This window comes from Stenella coeruleoalba, assembly GCF_951394435.1.
Source record: "Stenella coeruleoalba genome assembly, chromosome: 10".
In the NCBI taxonomy this organism is placed as follows: Eukaryota; Metazoa; Chordata; class Mammalia; order Artiodactyla; family Delphinidae; genus Stenella; species Stenella coeruleoalba.
The window spans coordinates 21,126,513-21,144,803 of NC_137156.1; the positions used below are offsets into that span (position 1 = coordinate 21,126,513).

Here is an 18,291-nt window from a genome sequence, read left to right on the forward strand (position 1 = left end):
CCTACCCGGCATCCCAAGACTAGGGGAGGGGCGGCCTGCTAGGAACATAGCTGACCAAAGGTTAGTAACTGGTTGGGCACGGGCGCCCTCTCGTGGTATTAGAGTGCTGAGTCTCTCCGAAGGTTTTTTTTGTTTGTTTTTTTTCCCAGGTGGACGCTCAACTACTGGCAGTCGCCCACAGACCCTGGGGCACTACTCCCACTTCTCCGTTTAATTATGTAAAAGTGGTTCTCAACCCTGGCGCAGGAAAGTGGGTGGATGTCAGAATCACCTGGGACTATTTTACAAAGCGCCTTTAGTTGCGGCACTTTGAAGGTGGGACCCAGGCATTGGTAGTTTTAACAGCTCCCAGGTAATTTTAATGTGTTGCAAGGTTTGAGAACCACTGCAGAAGAGAAAAATTTTAGAATTAAAAATAATAGACAAGGGGAAAATTGATAGAATTTTCTACCCACTTTGGTCTAAACTGGTAGCTCCCTTGCTCTTTGAAAGCGACTCGAGGGCAAAAGAGTAAACAAGAAAAATTGTCCAATTTTCAAAGATAACATGGGCCTTGGTTGCAAATTTTATTAGATAGTCCTGGACTGAGCGTCTCATCAACGCACCATAGATTCCAACCCAAACAAGTTCTCCACTGCAATTTCCCTCCCATAATTGGACCATATTCTGCAATATTCCAGTATCAATTGGCAGTAGCGGCCCCACCACCCCGTAGAAACAGCCAGATGACTCCAAAAGAGGACGAGTGAATGTAAAAAAAACAAATCTCAAACATACCTACATATTTTTGACTCTTCAAAATTTCATTAAGAAATAGAAATTATTTGTTCCAGTTGTAAGAACTTGAGGTGGCCCTCAATAGGTCATACATGTGGGAAATAGATTCTGAGGATAAAAATGTAATATTAATGCATAAATAATTGAAGTGTAGATCTGTAAATCCACCTGACAGAGACCAATATTCAAATCTTTGAAAGGCGAGAGAAATCTTAAAGAATCCAACCTTCCCTATCCTGTCACTGGAGAGAAGGGAGAGGCTATCAATTAGGAATTGGGCCCTTATGTGGTAACGTTGGAGCAAGGTGTTTATTTACAGAAGCATGGAAATAAAGGCCAAAGAGTAGGCGGAACATAAAGCTGGAGAATGCGGGCATCGATCCCGCTACCTCTCGCATGCTAAGCGAGCGCTCTACCACTTGAGCTAATTCCCCTCACTACTAGACGTTTCTGCCTCCCATACTTTAATATCCGAATGTAATTCAGAACTCGTGGCCACCTTGGTACCTAGTTGGCGTTAGACAATAGGACAAAGTACGGGTTATCAAACAGCCCCTGGGGCGCCACCTATAATCTGTTCTACGGTACTGGATCCTGTTGAGAGAAGACTGCAGAGTGCAGGTGGACCAGGGCGTGGAATCCATAGAAACACCTGTCTTCGAAATTGGGCAAGAGTTTAACACTGGAATCATATCTACGGAAACCGGGGACCGGAAGGAAATTGTAGGTACATCCAGGAGGGCGAATCAAGTTTCTCAGGCAATGAGACTAGGCTTTTGGCCATCCCAATAGTTCCTGCCAATCCCCGCACTCCTAAATTTTCCACCAATTGATTCAGCTAGTACCAGAAACAGATTCTCCAGAGTTCCTACGAATGTCCCCTAATCTGCTTTCTGTCTGGCTTTTTTTATAGATAAAAATCACCGTCGGTGGGCACAAGGTCACGAAGGGGTGTGCGTCCCAGTTATTTTCTCCCTTCATTCTGGCTTCGTAGTCCCGATTTCGATCAAGGGTGTACAAGTTATTTTTCTAAGGTAAACACTAATAGAAGTGAATATAATCATGGCTGCATGCTTAGATCTGGATTCCTTGCAAAAAACCGAAAGTAGTAGTTGCCTCTCTTTCTTCTGGGCCTGTGGAGTACTAGGTACCAGGTACTGTGCTTAGGTGCTCGGTACTTCACAGAGCTAGTTCTTCAGAGGAGAACTCTTGAGCATTGCCGGAGACCCATCACTTGCAGGAAAGCCATGTGAAGACCCTTCCCGTCAACTGGTTCTTTGTCTGAAATTCCATCATTAGAAACATTTTTTCTTTTTGGTTTAATGTTATTTTCTAGTCTCAATGAAATTGGGACAAAGTGATGAAATGGAGATGAAACATTTTACTTAAGAAAGTGACTCTATGTCCCTATGCTGTGCAGGCACGCTGCGCAGGCCTTTCCAGGACCCTTTTAATGCCCTTAATGCTTGCTCTTCTCTTTTTCATTGCAGTCAGGGCTGACAAATAAAGTGAATAACTTTCTGTGGGAAGAAATCCTCCACCTTCCTGCACCCCCTCCATTTGAGACAAAAGAGTTCAAAGCTCAGATGTTCTAAGTGGGTGTGTGGAAACCCACCATTCATCTCAAAACTTGGCTCAAGGTCAGCCTTGCCTTGATTCTCTCCACCATCTGGGTATTCTCTCCTCACTTCTCCTTGGACAGAATTTACCCAGCTACAGAAGTCAATTTGGCCTCCACTCATTTTTTTTCTCCATTTATTTTCCATGATTCTATTAGGGGTGCAAGTGTGGAACTGGAGTGAAAGAAAGTGGACTAATTCCATAGCTCAGATCCATGGATTAAGCTTTGGGATGACTGACTGTGAACTGAGAGCAACTGGGGGCTTTCAACCATGAGCTGGGAGTTCTAGTTTCCAATACATTGGATTAGGTATTAAAATTTCAACAGCTTAGCTTGCATAGAGGTAAAATGAAGATCAAAAATAATATCTTAAAATTCACATGGAAGTTTTCCCAATTGTTAAACTACTGACTCAACTTTAAGCTCACTGTTCTGGACTGCATTGTGTTCTTCCAAAATCCAAATGTGACTGTATTCAAAACTGGAAAGTAATTAAGGTTAATGCAGTCCTTAGGGTGGGGTCCTGCTCCCATAGGATTACTATTCTCATAATGGGAAACACCAGAGAGTTCTCTCAAGTCAGGAAGAGAGCTCTCACTGGGAATTAAAAGGCTGTCATCTTGATCTTAGACATCCCAGCCTCCAGAACTGTGAGAAAATAAATTTCTGTTATTTAAGCCACCTAGTCCGTGGTATTTTTGTCACATCAGCCAGGGCAGACTAAGACACTCATCCTTCTTTAATCTGCCTTGTGATAAAGGAGGTAAACCACACGGCTCCATATTAGGCTTTGCCAAAAAGGAAGCTAGAGGGAGAATGCAAGGTTGGAGGAGGAAGAGGAAAGGTGGACTTGTCTTTTCTGTTTCCTTTTGGAGAGCTTCCTGTTCCTCTAAGTATCATCCCAGGAAGACTTCTGCATCCCAAGAGACGACAATTCTGTAGCAGCAACTGAATCCAGCACCATGCTGAAATTTTACACTTGTTGGCATCTCCGCTATTTTCCACCTTGTATTCAAGGCGCAGATAGGAGGACACTTGACAATGAAAGAGAAACTCCACGTCCTACAGTCTCTCTTCTCCCGCTGCTAATTCTCTATTAGGTCAGGAACACTGAAAGTTGCTAGATGATATTTTCTTGGTTTGTCATGGAAAGGGATTTAATTACTGAGTTCAATATCGACTACGTCCTCTCAGTGCCCCTAATAGAATGCATTGGCAATTGCCACTTGAAAAAAATTTTTGGAATTCTTTTTAATAATGTCATTTTGTAGAAATAATAGTTTTGTATAAATTTGTAGAAATAAGCACAGATATTTTATAGAGAAATACACTTAATCTTTTCCTTAAGCCTATTTCCAAAGAAAGCCTTTTCTCTCCAGATAATTTAGTGTATTCTCCATTTGTGTATATTTCTGCTTTAGGCACAAGTGTAAGGCAATCTCTGTTGAACCTCGATGTTTGATGATTTTCTTTGAAAAAAGAATATATTTGCATTTAAATTTTAGGGGTTTTTGTTTCACTTTAATTGCTCCACAAAAATTATGCAATATAATATGAACCACCCAAATTATTTATCCAAGTAAGAAAATTCACACACACACACACTCCACATATTTCATCATTAGAGCTATGAATACACACGATTTCCCATTAGATTTTCAGAAAGGAGAATCACAATGATACCAAAATGCACTGGATATGCTCTGTTCACAACTTTGGGATCCTCTTCAACCCAAATGTCTGTGTTTACGTAATTATATCATTTATCGAGCCAACCTAGACACTTTTGAGAGAAAAAGGAGAAAGTAATTATAGGGGACAGCAGGAAATCGGGCGTAATCCAGGGAATTCACCCTGGGTATATAATGCTTAGGGAGGAGGGCATGGGATACCGGTAGGGTTTTTGTTTTGAGATATACACAGAACAATATCCTAACGTCTTAAATGTACAACTCAATGGATCTTACATGTTTATTAAACGCAGGAAACCAACTACCCAGATCATGACATAGAACCCATTCAGTGCCTTAAAAGACTTCTTAAATTTGATTATACTTTCAAAAGTTAATATGATCAAAGCGGAAACCATCTGGATAGACATTAGGATTGAGATTCTAAAATAATGGCCATAAGTGGTCCTTCGATAGCTCAGTTGGTAGAGCGGAGGACTGTAGGTACAACACTTAGATATCCTCAGGTCGCTGGTTCGAATCCGGCTCGAAGGATGAGAATTTTGAAAATTGTAGACCGAAACAAATCAAACATACACATAGAGTGAGTGAACTCCTTCCGGTCCAAAAGAATAACAAAAGAATAACTGGACAGTAACTCCGCTTCAAGATAATAGCTCCCTCTTCAACCCATTTAGGAAAACCCTTTCATTTATGGCTCACTTCTGATTGAGAGAGGAGGCGCTAAGCTGATGAGACAGCAGGAGTGTCAAGGGTGATGGTCCTATCTGTATTGTATCCAAGGGCACAGGATAATGAATTAAAGCACAACTCTTTATTGTTCAAGGGCATTAATTTTTTAGTATACTCCTATAATCACTACCCATATCAGTTTTAGACTATTTCTAGCACCCTTCATGTTTGCTTCTACTTTTGAAATAAACTTATAGTCAAAACAAAACTACAGGATTGAGTAAAGATTATTTAAAGTATTCTAAGACTTTTTTCTCAAAGGCCCTTCGATAGCTCAGTTGGTAGAGCGGAGGACTGTAGGTGTTTGATCTTTCGGTCATCCTTAGGTCGCTGGTTCGAATCCGGCTCGAAGGATTCCGTTTTTGAAAGGTTGTCATTGACACTGCTGGCCTGAACACGATAAAAAAATTGAACAGTGAACAGTCATTTGTGCTCAGATCTTGTAGGAATGAGTGTATAAACACACAAACGATCCTCAGGTACGCCTAAGAGCCTGTCAACAAAGGTTGCTTCAGCGAGACAGAAGGTGAGTCAGAGTGTCCTCTTGTGGTGACCATTTCTTCGGTACCTTTAGCTCAAAATAACGAGTACGCCATTGAGGCATAATTTTGGGTGGCCTACCCTGGACCCCAACACTGTGAAAACAAGTCCTGGAGAGAATAAAGCTCGCGGTACAGGCAGTCGCCTAAATCAGGGCCACGTATACATTTGACAATAGGTATTTGTAACATAAGTATAAATACGAATCCATGCATCAACACAAATGTAAAACAGGCGCCAAATAAGTTTTTAAAAGAAATAATTGTCAAACATTAAAATTTTTTAGACATTTTATTCACAAAATCAAATTTTAAATTAATATTTTAAACTAAAATTTTTTTAACTAAATGTAAAGGTCACAGATGAAATTTTCAAAAATTAAATCTCAACTAAATTTCAAAAACTTATATTTGCAAAGTTAAATTACATTTTCAAAACTTAAATTTAAAATATTCAAATCTCTAAGTTAAATTTTGAAAAATAATTAAAATTTCAAACTTAATTAAAAAATTGAAATTTAAGTAACCTTTAGAAGTTGAGCCATCCCCCAACCTTGAGTCTCACCCGAGTCCCTTGGGTAAAATGCTATTTTGACCGCTAGAACACAAAGAAACCTCCCCTCACTCCCAAAATAGTTCTCCAAAATTTCCGGAAGAGCCTGCTTCATCCCGTCCTTCTGCATCTCACCGAGGAGTGCTACAGGGTAAGTTATACTTGGAGCTCTACCTCTCCGGTTCTGCCTCATCAGCTCAAGTTCTCTCACGCTTTGAATCTCCCGGCAGACCCGGGACCCACTTCCGCTCTCTCCTCTAGGCCTAGACTCGCGGGCACCGCCCAATCTTGTCCTTTCCTTTGTCGTCACCCGGACCGACCCCGCCCCCTCGACACAGGCAGTCGCACAAGGTGTGCGTCAGAGGCGCGGCGCTTTACGGCTGCCCTGCTTTACCTACTCGCAAGCATGGAGGCAGAGAAATCCGAGAAGGCAGCCGCTGAGCTGGAACCTCTGGAAGGGAGTGATCAGAAATCAGAGGCAGAGGAGGAACAGGAGGAATCCGAAGGGGCGGCTGGCGGCAGCAAGAAACGGGTAGTGCCAGGTATTGTGTACCTGGGCCACATACCGCCCCGCTTTAGGCCTTTGCACGTACGGAACCTTCTCAGCGCCTACGGCGAGGTCGGGCGCGTTTTTTTCCAGCCGGAAGGTAAGTGCTCAGGCCTTGGCGGTGAGGGTAGGAGGGTGATGCTCGCTGGCAGTGAGCACGCAATGCATGTCCTGTTGCCTCAGCTTGCCCTGGTCCGAGGCGCTGACGGAGCCGGGGACCCGCGTCCGGCTTCTTTGGTAAATCTGTAGCGCGCATGTCTTTTAGGAGGCGGCGATGGGATGTGGATAGCGCAGTATATACCTCGCTGAGCCTTAGTTCTCGGATAGCTAATTTTTGGATTTTAACTTCGGCTCCGCCCGCCCATCTTTCCTGAGCCGAATTTACCAGTTTGTTAAATGGGTACAGCCTGAATTAAAATCTCAGTGGTTTTCCCACAAAACTGAACGTATCTCTTTGTCATCGCGGCCCAGGTCTAGAGAAGGTTTATGATCGGCCGTCCCCAGCTCGCATACAGACAGACACTAATTGGAATTGGGGTTGGGGGCCTGTGCGGGTTTTAAAGAGAGCGTTTAGGGCAGACCTGATAAAGGAGTTAACATTTGAGGAAAGGATTGAGTTAGACAAGGGGAAAAGGGTGGACTTTGCAGTTATCCGCTTCCGGGCAAAGACGTTGAGGTGGGACTCTGGCCTGAGGGAAGGTTTGGAGAATTCGGCGAATGGGAGGTGCAGTTGAGTGGGTGCTGTATTGGCCTCCTTGACCACTGCTCTGTCTTTGCTTCGCAGACGGGTTCGTGAGGCGCAAGAAGAAGGCAGCGGCAGCCCACGCTGCGGGAGGAAAAAAGCGGTCCAAGTACAGCAAGGACTACACCGAGGGCTGGGTGGAGTTCCGGGACAAGCGAGTAGCCAAGCGTGTGGCGGCCAGTCTTCACAACACGCCCATGGGCTCCCGCAGGCGCAGCCCCTTCCGTTATGACCTGTGGAACCTCAGGGTGAGGGGATCGGCTTGTCTGCCGCATTCCGTCTTCCCAGCCCCAGCCGGCGCACCCCTGTCACCTCTTGTTGGCCCCGGCCCCCCCATCTCCTCTCCATCCCAGATCTGCCCTCCTCAGATCTTTTCTTGTTTTCCCTTCCGCAGTACCTGCACCGTTTTACCTGGTCCCACCTCAGCGAGCATCTTGCTTTTGAGCGCCAGGTACGCAGGCAGCGCCTGAGGGCTGAGGTTGCCCAGGCCAAGCGTGAGACTGACTTCTATCTTCGAAGCGTGGAGCGCGGACAGCGTTTCCTTGCCGCTGATGGGGACTCTACCCGCCCGAACGTCTCCTGGGCCTTTGCCCAGCGTCCTACTGAACAGGAGCTGAGGGCCCGGAAGGCAGCTCGGCCAGGAGGACGTGAACGGGCTCGCCTGGCCAACGCTCAGGACCAGGCCCGCTCCAACAGAGGGCTTCTTGCCAAGATCTTTGGATCCTCCACCCCCTCAGCGAGCATGGAGGACTCCTCACTGGTCAGGAACTCTTGAGGGGCAGGGAGGCCCCTTCCACCTCCTAGCCCAGCCCAGCGTCCTATCTACCTGATAATGACTACCCAGGCAGACATTTTATTGTGTTTCTCAAACCAGGAGTGAGTGCTCAGACATAAAAGTTTTGAAGGCCTCTCCTTCCCCCTCCAATTCCTGTACATGCCTCGCTGAGGCACTTAATTCTTACTAGCATGATTATGACTACTGCACATGTCTGTTTTGCCTTGTTTGATTCTTGGCGACCTGCCTCCTGCCCACTGGGGGCCTCTAAAAATCCTGCTTTCTGGCCCCAGGAAGAGCCTTTACTTTGAACTAGACTGGTAATGGCTAGTCCAGACAGCTGTTTACCCACCACATTACTGGGCATCAGCAACATCCTTTTTATTTAGAAAAGATTAATAAGGACAGGGCTTAATGGGTTAGAGTGGCTTGGGAGCCACCTTCCAAATGTATTTATAGAAAAGAAAAAATATATATATATTTTATATGCCTTTATAGTTTATGGGGGGTGGGGATGGTCATTGGATAAGTTCCAACTTCTGTCTGTGTCCCATTCACTCACCTTCACTCCATCTCCTGGTCTCAGACCCTCCCACTCCCCCCGAATTCAACCTGGACCCTTTTCTATGTATCTAATCAATTTCTTAGGCCATGTTATTAATAGTTATCTAATGCAGCATTTACTAAGTCGCTGTATGAGGACACAGAGCGGACCCTTGGGCCTCGGACCGGTATTGGCAGTACAGCAGGAGGTAAGCGGTGGGCAAGAGAGCAAAGCTTCATCTGGCTCTCCCCATCACGCGCATTGCCGCTCCCCATCACGCGCTTTGCCGCCTGAACCATTCCCGCACCCCACCTGGCCCCTGTCCGTGGGAAAATTGTCTTTCACGGAACCAGTCCCTGATGCCAAAAAGGTTGGGGACCGCTGTTACAGACCACTTAAAAAAAGATAAATGTTTAAGAAATAAATGCACAGAAGTACTACAGGCATCATGGTAGATGTGTATAAGGGGTAGAGTGGGGCCATGGGAAGACACGGGTGACTCCATCTGCATGTGTAGTCGGGGAGGTCTCCTGACTTCAAGAATGAGGAATATGTGGACTCTTATCGTCTATCTGGGCAGAGCCCAGACTCCTCTCTCAATTGTCCTGTTATTCCCGGCTGGAGTATCCGTCCACAAGGAAGGAAGGAACTCAAACCGTTTGCCCTGGGGGCCCATCTGTCTCCTGCCTCAGGGTGACTAGACTCAAAATACCAAAAGAGAAAAATCTCTTTTTCTCAAGAAATTGGCCACAAGAGAAAGGGTTAACCTGTATTTGAAACAGCTTCCATGATGAATATTTTCTTTATCTAGAACCACAATAAGTTATAAATGTTAAATATCTGGGACAGTTACTTATTCACTGTCCACTCTGTGTGGTACCCTGGTAAACCAACATACACGATACGGTCAGGACTGGAAAAGGATGAGCAGAGACTTTGCAGTCAGGTGGCATTAATCACACTCAAGCTCCACCATACCAACGTGCATGTCCTCTGACAAGTTATTTCTACGTGCTTCATTTTATTTCCTTTACATAGTAGAAATAACTTTTTAAGTTGTGATTATTAAACAAGATATCAATGCAAACCACAGCATCTGGACAGGGCATCTGACTTCTCAAGAAACATAACCTATTATTAGGATTATATCCATAAATTTATCATATGTCAGTATGTAGTGAATTCTGTAACAGATGAAGAGAGCATTTTGAATGTCATTGCCTATATAGTAAAGTAAAATAACTAATATTCTGTTGTTTCCAAGAGATACTAACTTTTGCATTTATGTAATCTTATCTGTACACCAAACTTAGAGACTAACCAGGACTACTACTTATACAATTACATAGATGATGAACTTCCAGTTCAGAATAATTGGTAAATAACTGCATGTAATTTATACATCATGAAGAGATGATTTAATTGTGGATGAGGAAGTAAAAAAATCAAAATTATGATTTATTTCAGTCTGAAAGGGCAGTTCTTGAGATTTCCCTACCCAGAGGAGGATTTAACTGAAGCTTAAGTCCATTAGAAGGACCTAGCAGTTTTTTATTCACCATTGTATTTTCTTTTTTTCTTAAAGAGGGCCCCTCAATGTCTTAGAAGAAGTTTCAAGCCCAGCCAGAATTGGCCTATCCTTGCTCTCATCCCTTCATTGGTAGAAGGCCTATGCGATTCTATCATCCAGAGACTGTCTGCATCTCCTGCCTTAATGTTGGGCTGTGGCAAGTGACCCATCATTGCACTGTGGGTATCGTTTGCAAACAGTATCTTTTCTGTTTTCTCCTACTCTCGTCCTCCCTGCTCTGGAGATTCATGTCCACTCTAGACTGCCCTTCCTCCAAATTTTGTGGTGAAATTAGCATCTGTGTGTGTGGTTTGTGGGAGGAGACTATGAGGGCTATAATGTGCTTTGATCTAGTCTACTTGGACACTAGTACTAATTAAGAACACTGATCAAATCCATATTTAGCCTTTTGCTTTTTCTGGAATACACTAGGTTTTAGATCCAGAGCCTTCATGATAATAACGTGATGGTATATTTACTTTTAACCTAATAACACTTCAATTTTACTGTAGTATTTTATGCTGAATAAAATTCAAATGAAATCAACTGTGCAGATTATTTCAATAAAAATACACAAATTAATATGTCTTGATTAAATTAATTCAATCAGTATTCACTCAGCTAATACTTAATAAAACTTTTACCATGTTCAGAAAATTATTTTGGAAACATCAAATAATCAATATCCCTATTTACTAATGATAGCATTAGCTAACCAAGAGTTTTACTTTTCAGATATCTGTGCAAAATTATTTTCTAAATAAGTTATTAGAAAAATAGACAAGTTTATAAAACTTGTGTTTTATAAGTGTTACCAAAAATACAGAGTTCTCATCTTAATACAATCAATGAAGATACAAATTTCAAATTCTTGGCTTTTATTAATCAGGGTATTTCAACTATCTCTAGAGTTGTCTGCTATTCTCCCATATTATCTGTTTTAACTTTAATTTTTTAAAAGGCTGTAATTAAAATGCACATTTTAAAATGGAAATTCTCATATCTTGTTCCCCACAGGTATACAGTTTTTAATAATTTGTTTATTTCACCCGCTGGTTACAGCCATAATAATACGCTTTTCCTCATGTCAGACTTGACATGAAAGTCACGAATTTATGTCTTTTACAACAAGTAACAGTTGTTGGCCAGGATGTGGAGAAAAGGGAACTCTCGTGCACTGTTGTTGGGATTGTCAGTTGGTGCAGGCACTATAGATAGCAGTATGGAAGTTCCTCAAAAAATTATAAATAGAACTGCGATATGATCAGTCACATTCTATTACATTTGATTCTATTGATTTGAATCTAATCCAAAAAGTTGTATGACCCCGATGTTCACTGCAGCATTATTTACAGTATCAAAGATATGGAAGCAACTGAAATGTCCATCCACAGATGACTGGATAAAGAAGATGTGGCATACATATGCAATGGAGTGTTAGCCTTAAAAAAAACCGCGAAACCTTGCCATTTGCAACAACATGGATGGATCTTGAGGGTAGTATGCTAAGTGAAATTAACAGTGAAAGACAAACATTGCACGCTTTCACTTACATATAGAATCTAGAAAACAAAACAAATTGAAAACAAACTCACAGATACAGAGAAAAAAAATGGATGGCTGCCAGATGGGAGGACGTGGGGACTGGGTGAAATAGGTGAAGGGGAATAAGAGGTAAAAACCTCCATTTACAAAATAAATAAGCCGCGGGGATACAATATACAGCATAAGAAATATGGACAGTAATATTGTAATAACTATGTGGACAGATGGTTAGAGACATCTTGGTGATCGTTTCATAATGTATGCAAATGTCAAATCACTATGTAGTACACCTGAAACTAATCATATTGTATATCAACTATATTTCAATAGCCATTTCTTTATTCTGTCTTCTGAAAATATTTATAACCATAGTGTCCCTTAATTCTTTAACTGTACATCTCAATAATCATAAACGCTAATTTTGGTTTCTTCACTCCTTTCTATTCCCAAAGACTCAGTCACACAGTCATACAAATTTGTTATTAAAACTAACTCTCTCATTCATACAAGTGCATCTGTTTTTATACCCAAAATCCACAATCCTAATCCTCATATGTTGATAGTTACTATACAAGCTAATTAACCCTTATTTCTGAAGATCATTAAGTTTCCAGCTCATCCTTTACATATATATTAGTGGCCATTACTGTACTTCAAAAAACTACAGAAACTTCAACCTAACATTCAGCGTGTTCAAAGATGTAATCAACTTACTAAATAGAGTTTAATTTTCCATAGGAATATTGTACCTCACTCAGTCGGCATATTTCCTATTCTTGATACGTGTTAAGTAACAGTATCGAAACGTTGAAATAAGGCAAAAAGGCAGTTGGCATTGCTTTTCAATATCATACAAAGGCATTGTTTAACAGACTCTCCCAAGAATTATTTAATACAGGGAATGTACCTGTGTTTGTCTATGTGTTTATGTGTGTGTGTGTCACTATTCCTGGGAACATGTAGTGTTTCTTCATCCCTTCCAATGATAAGAATTTCTGATCTAAAACTAATCTTCAAAATTTGTTAGAGAGCTTAAAGTAACAGCTGATTAAAACTTCTCTGTATTGTCACACCTGCAAAACTATATCTTGCAGCAACACTAGTGGTCAAAAAACTTGTGGTTCAGTAATTTTCAAGAACATCTTAGACTGTCTTTAGTTATACAAATAGTAATACAAAGGGTTTTATATAGTAATACACCTAAAATCTTAAATTGTGTTAGTTCAATCTTTTGTATTTTACTTTCTTTTGCACAAAAGAAAATCCACATCCAAATGCTTGCAAAATGCTTTCTGCTATATAATCCTGAATTAAGGGCCCACGTGTCATTGATCATTACAAACAATGTATCATTAAACACTATATGGCTATACCTAATTACTTCATTAGAGTACAGAATGAGATTGAGCTTACCTGTATTCCTAGTTCCAAGAGGAGGACCTTCCAAGTATAAATTAAATACATATATACATAAACGGAAAACTGGAGAGAGGAGGAACAGAGAAAAACCTCTGTTGAGGAAGATGACTGAATTAGTTTAAATTTTGAGCAAAAATGACACTTGCAAGGGATAAGAGACAGAGGAGAAACCACATGGAGAGGACAGATAAAAATCTGGACATGGTCAGGGCATACCAAGTATGAAGAGGTCAATTCCTCTGTGGATGCCAGACTAACTTGTATTTTCTCTTAGTTATAACACAGCATCCTCCTGCAGAACACAGTAAAAAGCCTGCCCCAGGACAGACGGAAAGTACTCATTTCGTGCCGTGATTCTCACAGTGCGATCCCCCAACAAAGTAGCATCAACATCCCCTGGGAACTTGCAGGAAATGCACATTTCCAGGCACCACCTCTGACCTACTGAATCAGAAATATGTTTTAACAAGCCTCCAGGTGATTTGAATGCTGGCTACTGTTTGAGAACCACTGCTGTAGTCCATCTTCCTGCTTTCGAAGAGGACCCTCTCATGGTATTCCATATAGAGAAAAGCTAGTACCTATTGGAAACACAGGGCTACTTCTGAAAATTTCCTCTGCCTCTCCCAGTAACATTGTTAAACTTTCAATAAAGTAAATCCTTTACTTCCCCTCCCGTGGATACAATATTCTCTGCTTGCTTTTTTTTTTAGTACCATTGAGTTATGTCACTCTCCTTGTCAGAGACCTCCACAGGCTCCAAACTGTCAGAAAATCAAATGACAACTATTTCTTTTGGGGTTCAGGATACTGCACAAGAGGTTACTCCCACCATCTCAAGAGGTTTCTCCTCATTGTTTTTCAACACAAACCCTGAGAATTCTACCCTTTCATCCCCAAATATTTTCTAATATGAGGTCTTGGCTCAGGTTAGTTCCCTCATGAAGAAGAAGCTTTGTTCTCCAACTCACCCCAACATTTTCAGTTCATTCCTTCATTCCAGCTCTAGAACAACCACATCACCCTCATGAACTCTATTTCATTTTAATAGATCATATGCTCCCCATTCACTAACTTCAGTCATATGGTCTCTTCTACTGCTCTTGGAGCAGAGTGCTGAACTGGGATTTTGAGATCAGATGGGTCTGTGATTGAATCACTGCTCTACTGCCGACAGTGATATTCTCAAGAATCCTCTTTTAAAAAAATTCTATAGTGAGACCAGTATCATCCCTCAGCGTTGTTGCAAAGATAATAAAACTCGGCATAAAGCTTAATCCAAAACATACGAACTCAGAAAATATAAACTTCAACCATCTTATTACCGTTACCATACTTTTGGTATTTAATCATATTGTATTAGTTTGCTAGACTGCCATAACAAGGTACCAAAAACCAGGAGGACTTAAACAATCAAAACTTCCTGTCTCACAGTTCTGAAAGCCAGAAGTGTCAAATCAAGGTGTCAGCAAGACTGGTTCCTTCTGAGTGCTGCAAGGAAGAATCAGTTCCATGCCTCTCACCTAGCTTCTGGTGGTTGCTGGCAACCTTTGGCATTCCCTGGCTAGTAGAAAATAACCCTGATGTGTCCTTCATCTTCGCATGGCAATCTTGCTGTTTTGTGTCTGTTTCCAAATTTCCTCTTTTTATAAGGACACTTGTCATCTGGATTAACACTTACCCTATTGACCTTATTTTAACTTGATTACCTCTGTAAGGACCAAATCTCCAAATAAGGTCACATTTTGAGGTACTGGGACTTCAACATATAAATTTTGAGGGACATAATTCAATCCATAAAACATATATTAATTCCCATCTTTATTTTTTTCCTATTATTTTGTATAATGACTTATTCTCTAAACTAGAGTATAGGCCACTAAAAGATAATGTCATTTTAAAAAGTACTACTTTAATCAAACAGAACTTTGCTTTACACAGAGTTGAATATGTGCTTCTTAGGGGAAAAAAAGTGTAGATTTAATGAAATAGATCCATGAAGAGATTCTCTGAATGAGTTTTAAAGTTGTGTACATTATAGAACAGTCAAATCATAATGCCTTACATTCACATAATATTCTTTAAAAAGAACCCAAGACCTAGACAAGACTAATATTTCTCAACTTTTAAATATGGGATGAATTAAGGTAGGCCAAGTTAAGACGAAAATATATCTACTGCTTTGAAAGTATCTAAAACAGTATAGGTTGTCATCTATTTCTGCCTCCTTGAAACCATGAAGGTGCTAGAAATTTTGAAATTTATACTTCTTTTTCCAATCTTACCTTCTGGTGTTTCCCAAGAAGAAACAATAGCACTGACTGAGTAAATAAAAAGGCTTAAATTCCTAGGATTTTTTCCCCTAGTTAAATTTCTTAGTCCACAGGGGTTTAGTCTCTTGCCTTTAATTCCACTGGTGAAGTTATCTTCAATTTTTTCCAAGGTCATCAAGGTAATTGCTTCTGTTCCCAGCATAAGCTTTGTTTTTGATACCAGGTAGTAGAGAATGATCTGTTTCTTCCATCATTAATAACACAGACTGCTTGAAATAGTCACCTAATGTCTGGCTTTAACATCTTCACAATTTCTCCTGCCTCTGCCTGAGTGGTTCTCAAACTTAGATACTTACTAGAATCTTCTGAGGAGATGATTCAAAAATGTTTTCTAGTACCTGACCTTTCTGGACTCACTGAATCAGAATCTCTTCGGAAGAAACCAGGCATTGCTATGTTAACAATCTTCCCAGTTGATTCTATTGTGCAGGCTCTCTTCTTCCAAAGTTAACAATGACATCTTGGTCCCTGGATTTCATTGTTCTCTATCCCATGGAAAAACTTGTTCAATAAGCTTTTTTCGTTCACCCTACTTTGTCAGTTGACACTTTTAGATTAAGCTACTAATAAGCCTCAAACATGCTTGTTCTTCATTAAACAGCTTTCATATAATGCATAGGCTTGCTGCCAGTGATATTTTACTTTACTATGGTTAAGAAAAAGAGAATTATTTGCTAACTCAGAGTCTGAGATGATTGCTGAGTTGATGAGGGGTATTCCCTTCTGTACCACTTTTTTATGATTTTTGGGGGAATATTTCAAATGTTCAATAATGGCCACACATTGTCTTAAAATAGACATCACCAGTCACTACTGGCCTCTTTTTCCTTATGACAGGAGTGATTCAAATATTGGGCCTTCACTCAACAGTCATTACGTTCTTAGTTCTCTCTTTGTATGGCTCCCACTAAAATTTCCTGCCTGACCCTAATTAGAAATCTTTCAAAGCTCAGATTCAAATGCCTGATACTTATCACAGTTGGACAGTTTGGGGATATGTGTTAGTTCTTCTGATGACCGGGAAATGTGGAGTCCTATCATTTCCATGAGAAGGACCCATGGGAGGAGAAGTCCAGTAAACACTCAGAAGCCCCAGTAACACTATGAGTAGGAATAGTTGGAGAGCTCCTCCCTGTAAGTGCCAAATGAGGGATAGATGGAGCCTTACCAAAACTCTACCTACCTTATTTCATCTCAGTCCCCAAATCCACTAAGCTACTTTGTAGCTGATTTAGAGTACTGAGCAAGTTGCTGTGTAACTGGGCTTTATGATACCAGATCCAATGGTGCATCAAGGGTCCGTGTTAAATAGAGATGCTCTATGGAGCCTCTGTCAATTCACAGGAAAAGAATACCTGAGAAAAAGCTCCTCACTCTTTACTGGGCTTTGTAGAGACTTAATGCTGCACAATGGGATATAAAGGAGGGCCATGTGACCTGAACTTCCTTTTAGATATTGAGTATTGTCTGACTCACAATCCATAAAATTGTGCAAGCCCAGTAGAGTCCTTCATCCATGGATATCTTCCATAGTCACTTCCGGTCATCAGAGAACAGATACCAGAGAGCCTTCCAAGGAAGTATGAGTTCCATATAAATTCATATTTTGTACAGATATTTATATTCAGATATTTAGATTTGAGTATCTAGAAAGCAATATGAAACACAGTCCAAGTACAGAAAGCACAGTAAACAAAAAACAAGTATGTTCAGTGGATAGCAAGGAAAACTGCCTAACTAGATAAGACATTATGGAATATATGAAAATGTTTTCAGTTATAAGCAATAGAAACCCAACTCAATAAGACGTAATCAAAAAGGATTTCTTTTTTCTCATATAATTGGAAGGCAGTAGCTCACTTCAGCCATGGTTCTTGACCCATCTCTTGGCAATTCTCTCAGCTCTGCTTTCCCCAGAGCCGGATCAACCATGCCTGTGGAATGAGTGGGGAGGAGTTTATATAAGATTTTTCCTTTAGTCTAATTGGGCCAACATAGTTTATGTGGCCACCTTAGACCCATAATGCTAATTAGGATAATGCAAGGTGCTAAATTAGCTTAAACTTGGGCTCACAAACCAAAGGAAATGGTATTTCATGCCTGAAGTTGCCCTCGATTCATCAAACCACACTCCTGCCGCACAACGGATGAGGGTGAAATGTCAGCTCTAGATTAATTTCAGAAAATATATCTAAAAAGGGATCAAATTTTAGGCTCCTTAAAAGCTAGGTTAGAAAACGTACAGTTGATGCTATACATAATGGAAAGTAATCTATTTAAGGTTGCATAAGACAGTGTAAAAGGCAGGTAAACCTACTGAACTGAGTAGGATGGAGAGAAACAGGATAGATAATAGAGATTATTGTAAAAATCAAAACTAATAAGTTTCTGGACTAGAGTGGTTATAATAAGAATGCAAATGAAGCAATAAGGGTGAGAGACATGAAGAAAGTATAACAGGATCTGGTGACAGTGGAGAGAAAAGAAAGAGTCAAAGATGATACCCTGGCTCAGCAAAGGTGGTGCTATCAATCTTAATGGAAAAATTGGGACATGGGTCAGTGGTTGGAAATGGAAATGAGCTGGATTTTACATGGTTTGAGCCTTTAAGAGAAATGACTCAGGATGCTGGAAAATTAAAATTAGCTCTTATGGGAATGAGAATTTGGAGGTTATTTACACCTGAGTAAAAGACATACAATACAGATGAATACATTTTCTAAGAAAAAGCAGGTAATCAGCCCCTATGCTTTATAAGATTAGGAAAAAAGCAGCCAACATAGGCGTCAACAGAAAGAAATGTCAGAAAGACAGGGTGAGTATCAGTACTATACTGTATTGCTAAGGACACAAAAAAGAGGCAGGCAACTGATGTGCGGTGTTGGAGAGCACATCATCCACTT

At 40.9% G+C, this 18,291-nt stretch overlaps 1 protein-coding gene across 2 annotated transcripts; it reads left to right on the forward strand.

Annotated features, from left to right (window-relative positions):
* Positions 1-5,913: 5,913 nt before the first annotated feature.
* ABT1 (activator of basal transcription 1) lies at positions 5,914-10,785 on the forward strand. 2 transcript variants are annotated; one of them, XR_013830164.1, is made up of 4 exons: positions 5,914-6,560; positions 7,245-7,450; positions 7,597-8,729; positions 10,107-10,785. XR_013830164.1 is itself a non-coding variant. In XM_079933989.1 (3 exons), exons 1-3 carry the CDS (start codon positions 6,320-6,322, stop codon positions 7,975-7,977), a joined length of 828 nt encoding a protein of 275 aa, XP_079790115.1. In that variant the 5' UTR covers positions 5,914-6,319; the 3' UTR covers positions 7,978-10,783. The 2 variants fall into 2 exon arrangements, 1 of the variants encoding a protein (XP_079790115.1); XM_079933989.1 differs by having other exon boundaries at positions 7,597-10,783.
* Positions 10,786-18,291: the final 7,506 nt, after the last annotated feature.